At 42.4% G+C, this 15,839-nt stretch overlaps 1 protein-coding gene across 2 annotated transcripts; it reads left to right on the top strand.

Annotated features, from left to right (window-relative positions):
• The first annotated feature begins 3,904 nt into the window (after positions 1-3,904).
• myb (v-myb avian myeloblastosis viral oncogene homolog) lies at positions 3,905-12,199 on the top strand. Of its 2 annotated transcripts, none has more exons than XM_080514501.1 (15): positions 3,905-3,975; positions 5,678-5,795; positions 5,887-5,958; positions 6,438-6,530; positions 7,204-7,424; positions 7,853-8,072; positions 8,165-8,224; positions 8,319-8,423; positions 8,749-8,997; positions 9,487-9,605; positions 9,692-9,806; positions 9,900-9,995; positions 10,289-10,378; positions 10,559-10,642; positions 10,732-12,199. In XM_080514501.1, exons 1-15 carry the CDS (start codon positions 3,953-3,955, stop codon positions 10,840-10,842), a joined length of 1,776 nt encoding a protein of 591 aa, XP_080370627.1. In that variant the 5' UTR covers positions 3,905-3,952; the 3' UTR covers positions 10,843-12,199. The 2 variants fall into 2 exon arrangements, with proteins under 2 accessions (XP_080370627.1, XP_080370626.1); XM_080514500.1 differs by having other exon boundaries at positions 10,729-12,199.
• The last annotated feature ends 3,640 nt before the right edge of the window (positions 12,200-15,839 follow it).

Raw genomic sequence — 15,839 nt, 5'->3', positions numbered from 1 at the left:
GAGAAAGGAAAAATGAAAAATGTCCTGACATTAATATGACACAACAGTGATGCAAGTGTAGTATACACTTGCATATCTGCTTGGTGAAATGTAATATGAGGTATGGCGTGTCTCCCCATTCTAAAAATAGAGCTAAATAAAAAAAGAGGCGACCTTGTTCACAGCGAATGGATCATATTGCAACTGGCAGTTTGACAGTGAGTGCTTTTAATTGACAGCGGTTAGTAAGAACTGAAGGGGATTCATTCATATCAGGAAGGGGTGCAGGTTGAAGAGTGTATTTGCTGTGAACAGGGTCCCCTTAGGTTGGGCGTTCACGTATTGCGTGCTCGCGCGTGCATCTCTAAGTGGGTGGAGGTTTCCCCTCTAAAAATTCCACTTCCGGCCTTTTGAAGTCTTTGCTGCATATCTACAAATCAAAATAAACAACGACACATGCAAACCCAAGGCGCGCAGAAACAATGTCTTTACAGGGTCACACAGGTGACAGAGGGAACTCTTCCTCTGCAGCGCTGAAAGGTTTCTAGGACATTTTGAAACCAAACGGCACCTGATACCAAATAGAAATGGAACATGTTTCCTAAGTGGCAAGCAGTGTGCTCAATAGTCTACGCACTAAAAAGGAAAATAGTGTGAGCAGCTTTACTTTTGCATTGCCTTCGACTGGCATTCTGTAGGGGGCTGGGCATGGAAAAAAAACAAAACAACCAACAACACAAACTTTGCCAATACTAATTACAATGTTATATTTACTGTTCGTTTATAGTGACATATTGAGTTAAATTGCTCACTTGTGTTGCAAAAAGCCTGTGGTGAGGTTCTTCACACCTTTGGGAGTATGAGAACATACATTTCCGGAGAAAATCTATTCGGATAAATCTGTGTTGAAAATGTGGCCACGCAGAGAATGAACACAAAGTCTGATCAGTGAATCAGAGGAAGGCGAGAAACCTTTCAGAGAGAGACCATGCTGCCCTGATTAGATAGATTTGACAGATGGATGGACAGATTGCTAAGAAGAATGGGGATCAGTGAATAGCTGCTTTCGAACAATAGGGAAATTATATCATTTGTTGGTCAAGATATATGTGCTTTGTATTGATAATGTTTTCTGCTGCAATTGAATTCTATCAAAATGCGAGGTGGGGCACATGTTGGTGACAAACATGGTCAGCAGTGGTTGCCATGGAATCAAGTGAAAGCAAAAACTTTGTAAATCCGCACACGACAGCATGTACATTTGTAAACAGATTAATTCTTGTGTAACTGTGGTAGACAAAGCCTGTAGCAAGTGTGAGGGGCTGTGGGGGGGCTTCATGATAAATATTGGCACTGGGTATGAGGTGATGCTTTACATAATTCACCAGGGGCACTAGGCGTTTTGGGAAGAGTCCTATAAAGGAAATCCCTCTGGGCAAAATGCAAAACTTTGACAGTCTGACAGGTAGTCAAACTGCTAAAGTTGGAGAAGAAGAACAAAAAGGCTTTTAATGTCCAAAGTTGTAAACATGATTAAACACTTAAGCTAAGTTTAAAATAATAATACAATGGGGGGGGGGGGGGGGCACCCATAAACGTACCAGGGACTCATATATTAAAACTTTTGTTCTTTTCGTGACATAACGATCCTGACTAAAGGATCTTTGCTTTGAAGCATCCTGTTAAACAGACATTATCAAGAAATCCAATGCATGTTTGGTTTTTCTAACCACATAACCATACAGACTGTTTACCCCCCCACCCCCACCACACACACACACACACACACACACACACACACACACACACACACACACACACACACACAATGGATTTGAAAGCCTGGTTGGATGATACCTCAGGCCAAGAAGACTTCATTAAAATCATTCAAATGAACCATCCTGTGCACACAATCGTTCGCAAAGGGGGCGGCAGTCACAATATCTGCCTTTAACCTGTCCAATCGTGCCCATGCAAATGTCCCGGGCTATAAAGTCAATGGGTATAAAGTCAATGGGTCCCAGGCTTGCAGCTCAACCTACTATATAGGTCATTTGCATTCCCTGACTTGCTTCTTTCAATTTGGTTTCAGATAACAAGATGTAGTTTTTAATATTGCCCTCGAGGGAAAACACAAATTTGGAGCGCACACTGATAGACACATGCTGACAAAAACAAAAGGTTTACACATAGACGCACCTCTAATGTCTGCGCATACATAGCATTTCACATTGTTTGCTCAGGGATACTTTGCTTATTTTTCCAACAAGTGAGGTAAAATGGAGTCAATACTCCATTGTCACGATGTTGATCATGTTTGTTGTCGTACATCTTTTGCTAATCTCCTCTTTTTGTGAGCGTGGGGCAATCCCTTCTCACTGTCTTGCATGAGAGCTGCAATATAATTAAAGTTTGCAATCATGTGGAATACCACCTCCTCAAGGCAAAAAGCACATGAACAATGCTTGTGTACACAGGTGTAAAAAAAGAAACAAGACCTTCAAGTGAATGTAACAAGGCAACCATACATTATACCACAAGCCTGTAATTAGACTTAATGGTAATAAAAGTGTTTTTGATGTGACAAAAGAATCACTTTGCACGAAAAAACTAAACAAAAACACTTTTTCATCACTGAAATGTAGACTCGTAGTCAGGCGAGATATGGCAGGTTTTTTTCATACCTCATTTAACCCACGTCCAGTTTAATAAACTGGAATACATGAGGTGCTTCACTTCACTGAGCATTGTGTACACTATGCTGTTGCATAAAGTAGTGAAATTTTAGGTAGTGGCAATGTGTGTAAGTGCATGTGTGGAGCCCTTTATCAGCCCACTATTATGATGACTGCTCTGGGACAATAGGCTGCTCTGGGGTGATGATAATTACAAGTGACCAGGACAATACGGTCGCGTATGGAGGAACTAATACAATAAGAAGACAATTTTATACAAATAAAGCAGCAAACCCCCCCTTTCTCTTGGTCATGAATGGCTGAGCAAAGAAAGCTTTGGCCCAGGGAGAAAGGGGAGCTCGACCAAAACAAAAACAATCCAGAGACATGCAGAAGTAAGGAGAATTATTGTACCATTCAAAAAAAGAGAGGCTGAGTTTACAGTTGCTTCTAGACTTAAGTGTTTTTGTGTTGATATGACAAGAAAACTCCAAACAAGTTTTGAGAAAGAACACTGGGTGTACTTCAGACGTATGTTCTTCTGAGAAACACGCACAAAGGATTGTTACAAAAAGTTTTAGTGCGGCCGTATTTCTTTTACCTTATTGGCATAGGCCAGCTCAAAGCTCATTTTGTTCGCAACTGATAAGACAAGGTTGTGTTGCGCGTTTTTTATCACTCGGAAACATCTGTAACACCAGCAGGCCCTCCAAAAGAAGGTGGATGAGCCCTGAATGCATCGCAACTCCTGTTCCCATTGTTTACCCGGTCCGAATGCACGAGTTCCCTTCTCCTTTTTTCTTTCTTTCTTTCTTTTTTTTTTCTCTTTACACCAGAGGAGAAGTTAGTGACAATAAATGTTCCTAATAGAGCCAAGTCGGTCAAGCAAAGCCCGCCTCGGAGGACGCCAACGTGCAGTGCGTATGGTGAGTTCAAGGACCCCTCGTAAATCTCCCACATGTCTTCTTGAGCGCCATGTTCTATCATGATATATTATTATAACGGCATTCATACGATACGCTCTTCGTGTTTTATTATGCTAATAAAACCACTCCATTGATTCCAACACTTCACCCTTGTGTATTTCAGTCAGTGTATAGGATTTCCGACGGTAAGTGAAGGGTCCCCGGTAGACGCGCTACTGCGGGAGTAGAGGCGCTCTTCATGCCGGGCTCCTGATGGGAGGGGCGAGGCTCCGGCGGCTGTTTAAAACTGAGCGCCACTTTGTGCAGCTCACACACACTCATCACCTTCACTTTGTGCCAAGCGCAGCTACGGAGGGCTGCTTACTATTTCAAATGAAGCGCAGACAAAGAAACAGGTAATTTTTTTTTTTTTTTAAACAACTGCTCTTTAACTCTTTATTTTTCACACTGTGGGAGGAAATGCCGGTTGTCTTGCTTGGTTGTCATGTTAAGAGGTCTATAAAGTGGCCACATGCTGGACTTTGAATGAGGCTTGAACATTTGCGCATCTCATTACGAAGTCTTGTTTTTGTAATCTTTCATTTATTTTGATTTGTGGTCGTTTCATATTTTCTTGGATTGGTACGAAGACTGTTTGATTGAGGTGCTGCTGTCAGGGGCACACACACACGCACACACACACACACGCACACACAGGGGCGCATGTTTTCGTGCCACGCTGTGCGCACGGCACCTGTTCCTCTTTGGAGCAGGTACAGCATGACTGAGTCAAACCGTAAGGCTGTAATGCGCTGCTGTCTCGGTCGTTTTTAACTTGCAATCAACTTTGTGAAGTGTTCAATTCCGCCATCGTTTGAGATGTAAAAGAGAGGGACTGAGATAATGGCACAGCCCGGTGCCGGGGACTCACCGCGCGCGCGCTTGACCGCTGCTCCGCTGAGCCGCCACGGAGAGCGCACGCGTCTCCGCTGCCGCTGCTGCCAGACCCATCTGTTGACGCTGGATTTGTATTTTTTTTTAGCCTTTAATTCAAGAGGAATGGACACAATTGGACACCAAGACTGTATTGTGGGATGTCAGTCGCTTAAGCTTAACGGAAGACGTGAATAAAACAGGCTTTTTTTTTTTTTTTACTGTGTATTGTGCTGAGAACCGGAATCTTGAAAAATGGACTGCCCGGAAAGTCGCGGCTGCAGACATGTACATCGGTTATAAACATGCATCTGGTTGCTTATTGTAATGCTTTCACACTTATATAAATACAAAATAAGCTATTTATAGAGGTGAGAGTAATTAATTCCAAATATTATAAACCATACCGCCATAATATTGTCCGTTTTTGGTGTCCACCTCAGAAGTTTACTTTTCTGTGAGACACATGCTGGATAACTCATGGTTAACGCATTTTGTGTAGAATATTTCGTTTTGTACTTAGTCGCTCTGAATCAAGTGGTGGCACACCACTGCTAAAAAAACAAAACAAAACAACAAAAAACAAGGAAAGTAATGTTTATTAAATATCACACACACGCGCGCGCAGCGGGGTTCCTGTTCACCTGTTGCTCTGCACTCCGCACACTGTCCCTGGCGTTCACCTGTCTTCTTCACGCACTCTGATTGGTTAAGCGGCTATTAGCATCAGTCTGTGGCGCGTGTGTGCGCATGCATGCGTGCATGGTTGTGTTGTACAATGCCACTGCAGGTCTGAACAAGCCAGGGTCACAAAATTATGATAGCATGTGCCAATCCCAGTATCTGTGGAAACCAAAAACACTGGAACCTGTTCATCCTACTCCCTCCCTTTCTCCTCCTCCCCCTCTCTCTCCCTCTATCTTTTTCAGTGCCCTTGTGGGTGTCTTGGCTTGAAGCCTGTACCTTCAAGAATGACTGGTTCTCTGTCTGTGTTGACACCTGATGAGTTAAAGATTGGGCTGAGCTCTTTATGCAGCCTGTAAAGAGATGATTAGGGAGTAGTTTAGAAATAGGCAGGTACTTGTTGTGCTATTATTTACTGTCCTATTATCTTACACTATTCTTTTTCCCACAGACTCCACCCCTAATTTTTTTTTTTTAATGTAATTTTGTCTGTCTCTTTAGTGTTTACAGTAGTGAGGAGGATGAGGAGGAGAACGAGATGTATGATCATGATTATGACGGATCGCTGACCAAAGTTGGGAAACGTCACCTCGGCAAAACGCGCTGGACACGAGAGGAGGTAGACACACCGACCTAAATCACTTGAGATGAGTCCACCTCCATTTGTATTGCATATTAATTACACTTTTTTTTTTTTTTTTTATTTTCAGGATGAAAAGTTGAAGAGACTTGTTGAACATCATGGATCAGAAGACTGGAAACTCATTGCAAACCTATTAACCGTAAGTAATAAGTACATGGATTTACCTTCTATCACTTTTTAGGACTGTTTACAGTGTTAGGGACATTTACTCATTCCCACACACACACACACTCACTCACACACCAGTGATGAGGCTGCCATGCAAAGTGCTTCATCCATCAATTGTGACTGTTTTATTCAAGGATAGTTGAACATATGTTGTTAAGCGCCTTCTGACACACGTTTGTGCAAGGTGCTATATAAATAAAGTTCTATTCTATTCTATATGGATGGAGAGAAATAGGAGTTCAAACATACAACCAACTGAGCCACTATGTTCTGTCAATGTGCTGTAAACACATAATATGACTACTTTTAATTGCAAAGTGGACTCACTTGTTGGTGAGTGATTTGTTAAATAAAACTACCGAGTTCTATACATGTAACTGTCTGTAGAATGAGGCTGGTGATAATAATAATATATACTAATAATATGTTTTTGCTCTTTGACCCAAACAGAATCGTACAGATGTGCAGTGCCAGCACAGGTGGCAAAAGGTTCTCAACCCAGAACTCATTAAAGGCCCGTGGACTAAAGAAGAAGACCAGAGGGTAAGAATCACTTGAGAAACCGAATGCAGTAGAAGCAAACAGAAATGCTGATATAAATGTTTGACTGGAGAGTGCTTTGCACACTGCTGTAGTCTTACATAAAAAAGAAAGAGTTCAAATTTTATTATAGTAACATTTTATATGTAGCTATTAGTTCCTCAACAGCTTTTGTTGCATTTTGTCATTTAAGTATAACACTCACAGAAAGCAGCTGCTCGGGTTAGAAACAATTACTTTAATTTCCTGTGCGATTAAAGCAACTCTTCTGTAGCAACTCCTTAACTGCTGTTGCACATTTTTCTGTTTCCCAAAATGTTGCCCTTACACAACTCATAGCATGTTTAGTCTCTCACAACCCGCGAGGTATTTATTGAGCTGATCCCAAAGAGTTATGTTTCACCCAGATGCCACTGTAATGATTAGCAGAGTTGCTAACGTTCCAGTGGAAACTCCCTCGCAGCTCTTTAGCAGGTGTTCAATCACCTCCGCGAGGCTGAAAGGCAAAGGTAATAGGGAAGCGGACGAGAGCAGGGACGTCCAGTGAGACTGTGCACAAGTTTATGAGATTTTTCTCCTCTTCCCTCTCCTATGTTCTTCTGCCCTTCTACCTCTTCCTCTTCTCTCGTGCCCCATTCACTTCCTTTTCAACACCCTCCCACCTCAAACACCCCAGGTGATCGAGCTGGTCCAGAAGTACGGAGCCAAGCGCTGGTCGGTGATCGCCAAACACCTAAAGGGACGGATCGGCAAACAGTGCCGAGAGCGCTGGCACAACCACCTGAACCCGGAGGTGAAGAAGACCTCGTGGACGGAGGAGGAGGACAGAATCATCTACCAGGCACACGAGAAGTTGGGCAACCGCTGGGCAGAAATCGCTAAGCTGCTCCCTGGCAGGTGAGGGCCAAGGGGCGAAGAGTGCAGAGAGACAGAAAAGGAGAAGTTCGAGAAATCACTGAATTGTCCTTGGTTCACTGTGCAATGCTGCGGGTACGAGGGTATGAGGAAATATGGGGAAATAGAGGGAAGATGACAAATTAAATGTGTTCTGCATTCATCCAAGACACAAAACAGTAGACGGGCCATATTGTGATCGGATGAGTTTCATAGTCATATGTTTAATATCACTGTAAGTGCTTCACTCCCAAAGAAAATCCGATCGGTTGAACACACATGTGAACGTGTGTGTGGCCGAGACTTTATCTCGGTCTGCGTCAGTGTGTGCGTTGATTGATAATGCTATAGTGCGGGACTAAAGAACCAGGACGTGTTGCTGCGTAAGGAGCAGTCGTTTACCGAATGCGTTCCAACTCGTCTCCTCTCAGGACCGACAACGCCATAAAGAACCACTGGAACTCTACCATGAGGCGGAAGGTGGAACAAGAGGGCTATCTCCAGAGCGCGTCAAAGAACAACAACTCCTCGCTCCCCGTCGGCCATGGCTTCGTCAAGGCCGCCGCTCACATCATGGCCTTCCCTCACCACTCGCCCAATCACGCACAGCTGCCTCCCTTCCACTACCCCTACATGTCGGACGCACACAGAGTGAGTGGGCCTCACGCTAAAATATGGCAGCCAACCTGTGTACCCGCAAGAGCATCTTCAGTTTATTGTGGCTGTGTTTGTTGAATCAATAGGTGCCGTTCAACATGACCATGCATTTGAACTTTCCCCAGCCTGGAACTGCTGCTATACAGGTAACAAAGAACAAAACAACAACAACAACAAAAACACATGATGGGAGTTTTTGTAACACAGGAAATTAAACACTCTTGCTTTTCTTTCACTTAGAGACACTATAGTGAGGAGGACCCCGAGAAGGAGCAGAGGGTGAAAGAGATCGAGCTGCTGCTCATGTCGACAGAGAACGAGTTGCGAGGCCAGCCATCACTACCAGTGAGTCACGTGTCCGGGTTCGCGACGAGCAGCGGAATTCCGACAGCACAATTTACGAGCGTGCGACCCCGGTTTTAAGGACAGTGGTTAGACGTGTGTCTTTGCCTGAATGATGATGAGGAAACATCTGGGGGTCTGTTCCTGCAAAAGTGATGAAATCGTACCTTATCGCCATTTTTTAAGCGTGCGGCTGAACCCTTGCGCAAGATTCTACTCCACAACTTCTGTCACCCTTTTTTTGTCTTGTGTGACTTGTCTAGCTCCGTTCTCTTGCGTAGTCTTCTTTGACACTTATTTTAAGTCGTCTCTGTCTCCTCCTCTCCAGATTAACGTGCCCTATCCAAGCTGGGCCACTCAGAGCTGTTTGGCCAATGGTTCAAATGGAGCGGCCACGTCCTTACCTCATCACCAAGCCGCCGCTCCAGCCCTGCCCGTCGACCAGAGCTGCCTACCGGAGGAGAGCGCCTCTGTGACGCGCGCCTACAGCAATAACGGCAGCCACAGCAACAGCCAGCAGAGCAGTCCTGCGTTCACCAACACGATCCCCGAGTACATGGAATCTGTCATCGATTCAGTGAGTATCTTTATATAGCGCTCTCATATTTAGCTTTGTTTGCGTAGAAGGGTAGTGCAGAATCCAGCAAACATCTTTACTCATCAGTGGGTCTCGACCCGTGCTTTCCTACCCTTTCTCCAGAGCCACACTTCAGTGGATAGGCGTGTTCTCAAAGCAGACAGGGTCTTACCCAATCAGGGCACAAGGACTGCTCCTGGAGCATGTTCCTCCTGCACCACTCCCAAGTCTTCACCAGTCAGATATCTGCCCTTTTCACCCTCACAGGTAGTTGCAACAGCCAAGTGTGATCAGTACCCATCCCCATCACAAGCCCGTCATCTAACACCATCCACAACCAATTATTCAGAAATAGTTTGTCATCTTTTGTTGGATCAGTAGCTCATCTTAGCTCTTTTTGCCTTTCCTCACCGTTCATAGCGATTCCATCGTCTGTTGGACTTCAAATCATTCTTTGACGGATTGGTTTCCTATTCTTTTAATCCCCAGTTTCTCAACCAGTCAATGAGCCCAGAACACTCAGACAGCGACTCTTTACCGGTGAGCTCGCCCGTGGAGACCAAACCTTTGATTGACCAGACCGTCAGCCACCAGAAAGAAAATGAAATGTGAGTGGCTTGTCTTTGCACACTTTTGTCGTTGGATATTTACAGTCAGCGAGGGTTTCTGAACAGCCGAGGCTTTTCTCTCTCAGGTTCCAAACCCCAAACATCCGTCGATCGCTCCTCCAGTCCACTCCCCGCACCCCCACGCCTTTCAGATCAACCCTGGCTCTTCAAGAGGCAAAGTTTGGACCTCTCAAAATACTGGTGAGAGAACTAGAAATGCATTTATTCGTAATATCACATCGAGCATATTGTGGTGTCCCCTGGATTCACTTGGGAAACTTTGACATTTTACAGAATAGCACTCCGGAGCAGCAGAGAGTTGTGTCCATCAAGCAGGAGCCCATGGAGTGTCCCACGGAGCCGCCTCTACAGAAGAAGATCAAACAAGAGGTAACTTCCACTCCACATAACCACACAATACCAAAACTCCTCACAACAGGAGCTCGAAGCCACGAGAAACAAGAAACGTGGTGTAGCATGGAATGCACTGTTGCAGCTGCTAATATGGGTTGGTGGCTTCAGTTGTCCGCGTTTTGTACCACATTCTTCTTCAATTTGTTGAAAAACTGGAAGTGCCGGTGCGTCTGCGGGGGAGATCATTGGCACTGTTGCATGTGGGCAAATTTGTTTGATTGCTGATAATTACAGTGCATGTATTTACCATGACGTGTTTGGAATTCTAGGTGGAGTCGCCATCTCATATGAGCCCCTGCATGCCGTGGGAAGGATACGATAGTCTTTACACACCCAACGGCCCTGTTCAGCAAGTAACTGTAAGTTACTCTTTTCTTCCGTTTTTTAACTATAAAGCCACGGTCCATTACTACTGTCAATCACCCTACACATGATGTTTAACTCTCTGTACATCCCGTGTTTCCGTATATTCAGTATCATTTGGTCATTGTCTGAACAATGGGTGGGGCTAACGTGAGATTTTGTACATTTTCAATCAGGACCTACTCACCAGCTCGGTACTAAGTCAAGACGGACACAAAACCTACCAGCTCCATCACAGAGGCAGTAACAGTCCACTACAGGTGAGTGCTTGTTTGCATCAATTCAGTTTTGGCATTGCGTGACCGCCAACGGAAGCTTCATATCGTGTTCTTCTTTCCACCGTCAGCAGCCCACTTCCTGGGAGCAGGTGACCTGCGTGAAAACAGAGGAGTACTCGTTGCCTTCAGAATCCAGCCACAAGTACATCAACACTTTCCCCACGAGGACACTGGTCATGTAGACGGAGACGCACGTGGATCTGTGCCGGGCCGCAGCTTCGCAGGATTCATATTTGTTGTGGTACAACAGTTGGGAGAGGCTTCATGCCATCGGTGTTTTTACACTCACACTCGTTGGATTTCAACCAACCAAAGACTTTAACGTTTTTTTTTTTAATGTTTGTTTGTTTGTTTGTTTTGTATCTGAAATCTTTTTATACAGAGTTTGCTTTGGGTTTTTTTTTTATTATTATTTTTTAAATATAAGTCTACATCATATCTCTTTTGGCCTTGTCTCTGTATTTTAATTATTGACGTTGTATTATAAATGGGGAAATGGTTTTCATCGGGCTGTATTAATAATTGCTAATTTTGATATTAATATAAAGAACAAGTTGGTTAATTTATTTCCTTTTTTTTTTTTGTTATTGTTATTGTTTTACAATTGGCCAATGGAGCAGTGTTTAATTGTAAGTATTTAAGCCCTTTTAGCATTACCATACATCCAAAGGCATATTCATGATTTCAAAACTGACCTCGGTATTTCACTTTGTGGTCTTTTCTGTTTCAGCTCTGGTGTTTATTTTCGTTTACAGGCTGTAATGGGTCGACTCAGAATTTCAAGTGTTTGGTCCGTGATACCTTTAGTTAAACACTGCTGATACGAGGACTGCGCCGTCTGTTCTTTCGTAATTATTACAATTTTTTTCCAAACTATGAATTACCACATTTTATACAACACAGAGGGGGCAAGCCTTTTTAGTATTACCTGATCACGACACTGACAAGTTTTTTTTTTTTGGTTTGTTTGTTTTTTTTTTTTATATATATAAATGGAGTTTTCATTTCAATTTTTGTTGTGTTTTTCTGGCCTTCAAAGCATTCGGTGTCAGGAAAAGAAAAAAAAAAATCAAAGGAACAAACTGCTATAGTTGTTAAGATTTATGTTGAGTCTATTTAAAGATTTTAAAATCCTAATTGAGCATTTGTTTGGCACAATGAGCTCCACCCAGTAAGAGTAAGACCAAGCTGTACTTGATTGTATGTCCATGAAATAGGGGCTGCATTAAACACTGAAACGTCTTTACATGTTGCTACGGACAAAAGCCCAACAGAAACTGTTTGTTTGTGACCATTTTGTCAACGTTTTTTTGTTTGTTTTTCTTTGTATGGTTGTCTAAAGGTAACTGAATCAGCATTTTCTTTCCTTACTAAGACTGCAGTAGCACATGTCAAACACTTAGCAGACAAACCTTTAATATTTTATTGACTTTTTTGATACTAGCATTTGAGCAAAACCTTTTTTTATAAAAGCATTTTTACATGCCAAGTTTTGATGTTTGTTTTTTTTTACTTTTCTATACTGCCTAGAAAATAAAGTGTGCTGTTTTATTACAAAAAACTTGTGTTCAATGTCTTTTTGAGGAATGTTTGAAGAAACATTATCTCACATAGTGTCTTTAAAAAAAAAAAAAAAAAAAAGATCCAGTGACACATACAATTCAAAAATCTGTGTTTTACCTCAATTTTCAGCTGAGGAGTAACATTTCAGTTCAGCCTGTTGAGGAAGTACACAAAGCCACTGTTGGTCAAGTTGAAGCTCTCTGAAGCGTGTGCACTCATGTTTCCAAAGTGTAATCCTGAGAATTCAATGTTTCACCACATACACTCACACACCCAGAATCTTGCAGATGCACAGGTTTGTTGTCATAAAGTTGTATATCATAACACTTTCCTTGAGTCTACTACTGTATAGTTATCAGATATTGGACTGTAGGAAATAAGCAAGTATTTCCAACTATTGTTGTTTTTTAATATATATATAGTATGGCCAATAGAAGAACGGTGCACATTATTGCTGTAGCGATACAATGCAAAAGGTTGTTTTCATCTATTTTTATTTTGCTGGTCATATACTGTATGCTTACATGAGTGTATGCATTACAAAGCCAGTGTGACAATGCATAGGTTTTAATCCTATATGAAAGCCGTCTCACACATGAGCTCTGAATTCAACCTCTTGGTTGAGCGGAGGCGTGTTTTTCAGTGAGGACCAACAAACCAAGAGGCCCAGAATGAGCTTCGGAGCTAAATTTACCCCCCCCTCCCCTCCCTTAAAAGTTTCTCACATCCCCCAACTCCATACAGAAACCTGCAACCCCCCCCCCTTCACCACACCGCTCTCAAATATAAAGTCCCTCTGAGGGATACATTAACACAAATAGCATTCATCAAGACCAGTACATCGAACAGGAACTGTGATATTTTAGGCAGAGCCAAGCAGGAATAGTTTGAGTTTTTAAGCGAGCTCAAATTAGGTTTAAGTAACATCTTATCAAAATATGTATATTAAAAAAAAATGAAGATATTATAATGGAGGTTTCAATATTAAAAAAAAAAAAAAAAAGATGAGTTTGAAATTCCCTGACAGCAGCTGGAGAGTGTCGGTCAGTGAGTGGCAGATGGAAGGAAACTTTTATGATATCGAACTCTGACAATGACAGTGTGTGTGTGTGTGTGTGTGTGTGTGTGTGTGTGTGTGTGTGTGTGTGTGTGTGTGTGTGTGTGTGTGTGTGTGTGCGTGTGCGTGCGTGCGTGCGTGCGTGCGTGCGTGCGTGTGTGCGTGCGTGTGTGTGTGCGTGTGTGTGTGTGTGTGTGTGTGTGTGTGTGTGTGTGTGTGTAAAAACAGGCCAAAGCAAGAAGCAGACACTTGCATTGGGAAATCCACAAGCATCTTCTATACCCAAAATAAGAAAAAAACAAGCCCCAAACCCCACGAGGTTCACAGACACCTGTTTCCACTGAGCATCCAGCTGCCACCGTGTGTGTGTGTGTGTGTGTGTGTGTGTGTGTGTGTGTGTGTGTGTGTGTGTGTGTGTGTGTGTGTGTGTGTGTGTGTGTGTGTGAAAGAGAGAGAGAGAGAGAGAGAGAGAGAGAGAGAGAGAGAGGTCTGATGACATGAGAGATTTAGCAAACAAGAGTGTTATTCATTGGTTTATTTGCAAACTGATATTGTTACACTTCAAATATTGAACAAAACAACTGTAGGAACCTGTAACATTACAGTAACAAAAAAGAGTAAGTACGTTTTTTAAGAGTAAATGTAATTTCCTTTGCATGTGATTGACAAAACACAAATGCAACAAACTTGTTGCATACATACATTTGCACTTGAATTAAAAAAAAGAAACTTTGAGACCAATACAGACCTGATAACAATAGGTAAATAAATTAAATAAAAATGTATAAGCACACATATGATGAAATATATTGTTTAAAGAGGTCATGTGAACAAATGTACACAAATTCCCAGTAAAAAGGAAAACATTGAAAACGAAACTTAAAATAAATTGTATGTAAAATATACATCAAAAACAATGTTAAATAATTAAAAAAAAAAGGGTAACAAATTCAATTCAAAAGAATAAAAAGGCTTTTTGAAAAGACAAATCAGAACAGGAATAACTAAGCGGATTTCAAAGTGAACGAGCAGCTGACCAGATAAAACTGCGAGTGATTCCAAACTTTCCTATTGTTTCTTTTCTGGGTTGAATTTCACTCCCTATTGCTGTTTCTCATCATAGAAACACATTTTGCATTGCGTGGTAGGTACCAAAGAAAGTGGCCAACAATATGTTGGGAATAATGTTTAATGAATAATGCAAATATCAGATCCAGACGTTTTGTCGTCATTTCATGTATTTGAAAGTACATTTTCATGGGCCTCAGAGTCAAATAGTCTCTCGTTGTCAAAGCAGAAGTCGACTCTCACTTCACTTCGTCTTCCATCCTTTCCCATTTCAAATCAAACACGTCTGTCGCAAGCAGATTGGCTCATAAATTCAGTTTGCGTGTCACAATAGATTTATAGCCGGATGTTGCAGAAATGGCGGGCTCCTTAACATGCGCGTGCACAAGAGTCACAACACACACACACACCACATTTACACATGCCGACCAGCATGCTCTGGGTCTACATAGATTACTAGAGCCTGATTTCCTCATTCCCTGGTTGGTTTTGTGGTCGGAGATATTCAGGCGAGCGCAGCCGCTCCCTGCTGGCAGCGGTCAGGTAGGAGGGCAGGGCTGGACTGGCCAGGCCTGATAACTACACACTCCCCAGCCATGGCACGGCGATGAAGAGAGAATCGAGTGGGGCAGAGAGGAAGACGAGTGATGAAGAGAAAGTGAAGGGCCTCCATGTCGGGCTCATGGTTTTAAAGAACCAATTTGCTTGTGAAGTTTCCTTCTGCGTTTCAATTCAGCACGAGCGGCTTTATGATTTGAAGTGGAATCAAACATGAATGGAAGTATTTGCAATGCGCTTCGACACCAATGGGCAAACAGTTAACAAATTTTTCATAAAAAGTGGAAAAAAGCTTGTAAATTTGAGCTGATCTCTGCAGAAAACTGAAACAAGAGGATCAAGGCTGCTCGTATGTTTATATGTGAAGTATGGAGGTATAGAGCTGGATGAAACAAGGAAAATTACAATTTCTGAGCATAAATTGTGATTAACAGACCTTCTTATCGACCATAAGTCTTCATGTTAAGATAATTAGCTCCCATCTACTACACATGCATGAGAGCATTTTCATCAAACCAAAAAGAAAATAACTTTTTCAAACCTTTTGTTTGTCCAAAAAGGAAAATTAAGTCAAAACAAATGTCAATGAATGGAAGATTTGTGCAGCAGAAAATGTGTTGTTTTTGTTTTTTTAATTGCTTTCAGTCACATAATAAAGAGGATGTAAACGGTTACTTCACTAAAGTCTGTATTAACATACTATCAATAAACTAAACTGATCATACTTTATCAATCTCCTTAGGGAAATTCCCTTTTTCTTCCCCGCACTGACTCTATTATTCTATTTCTAGGAAGCAGAGGTGCAGCCACATTATGGCGCTCCAGGAGGGTCAAGGGTCAAACTCAGTGGTGAGACGTCTGGCGTGGGATTCGAACCTCCAGACTCCACTTCTCTAACCTGTCGGCCACTATTGCCCCTATAATTATCACTTT

The sequence above is a fragment of the Blennius ocellaris genome (assembly GCF_963422515.1).
Source record: "Blennius ocellaris genome assembly, chromosome: 18".
Taxonomy (NCBI): domain Eukaryota; kingdom Metazoa; phylum Chordata; class Actinopteri; order Blenniiformes; family Blenniidae; genus Blennius; species Blennius ocellaris.
The sequence above is the reverse complement of the archived record's forward strand: the minus strand, read 5'-3'. Positions and strand labels throughout refer to the sequence as shown.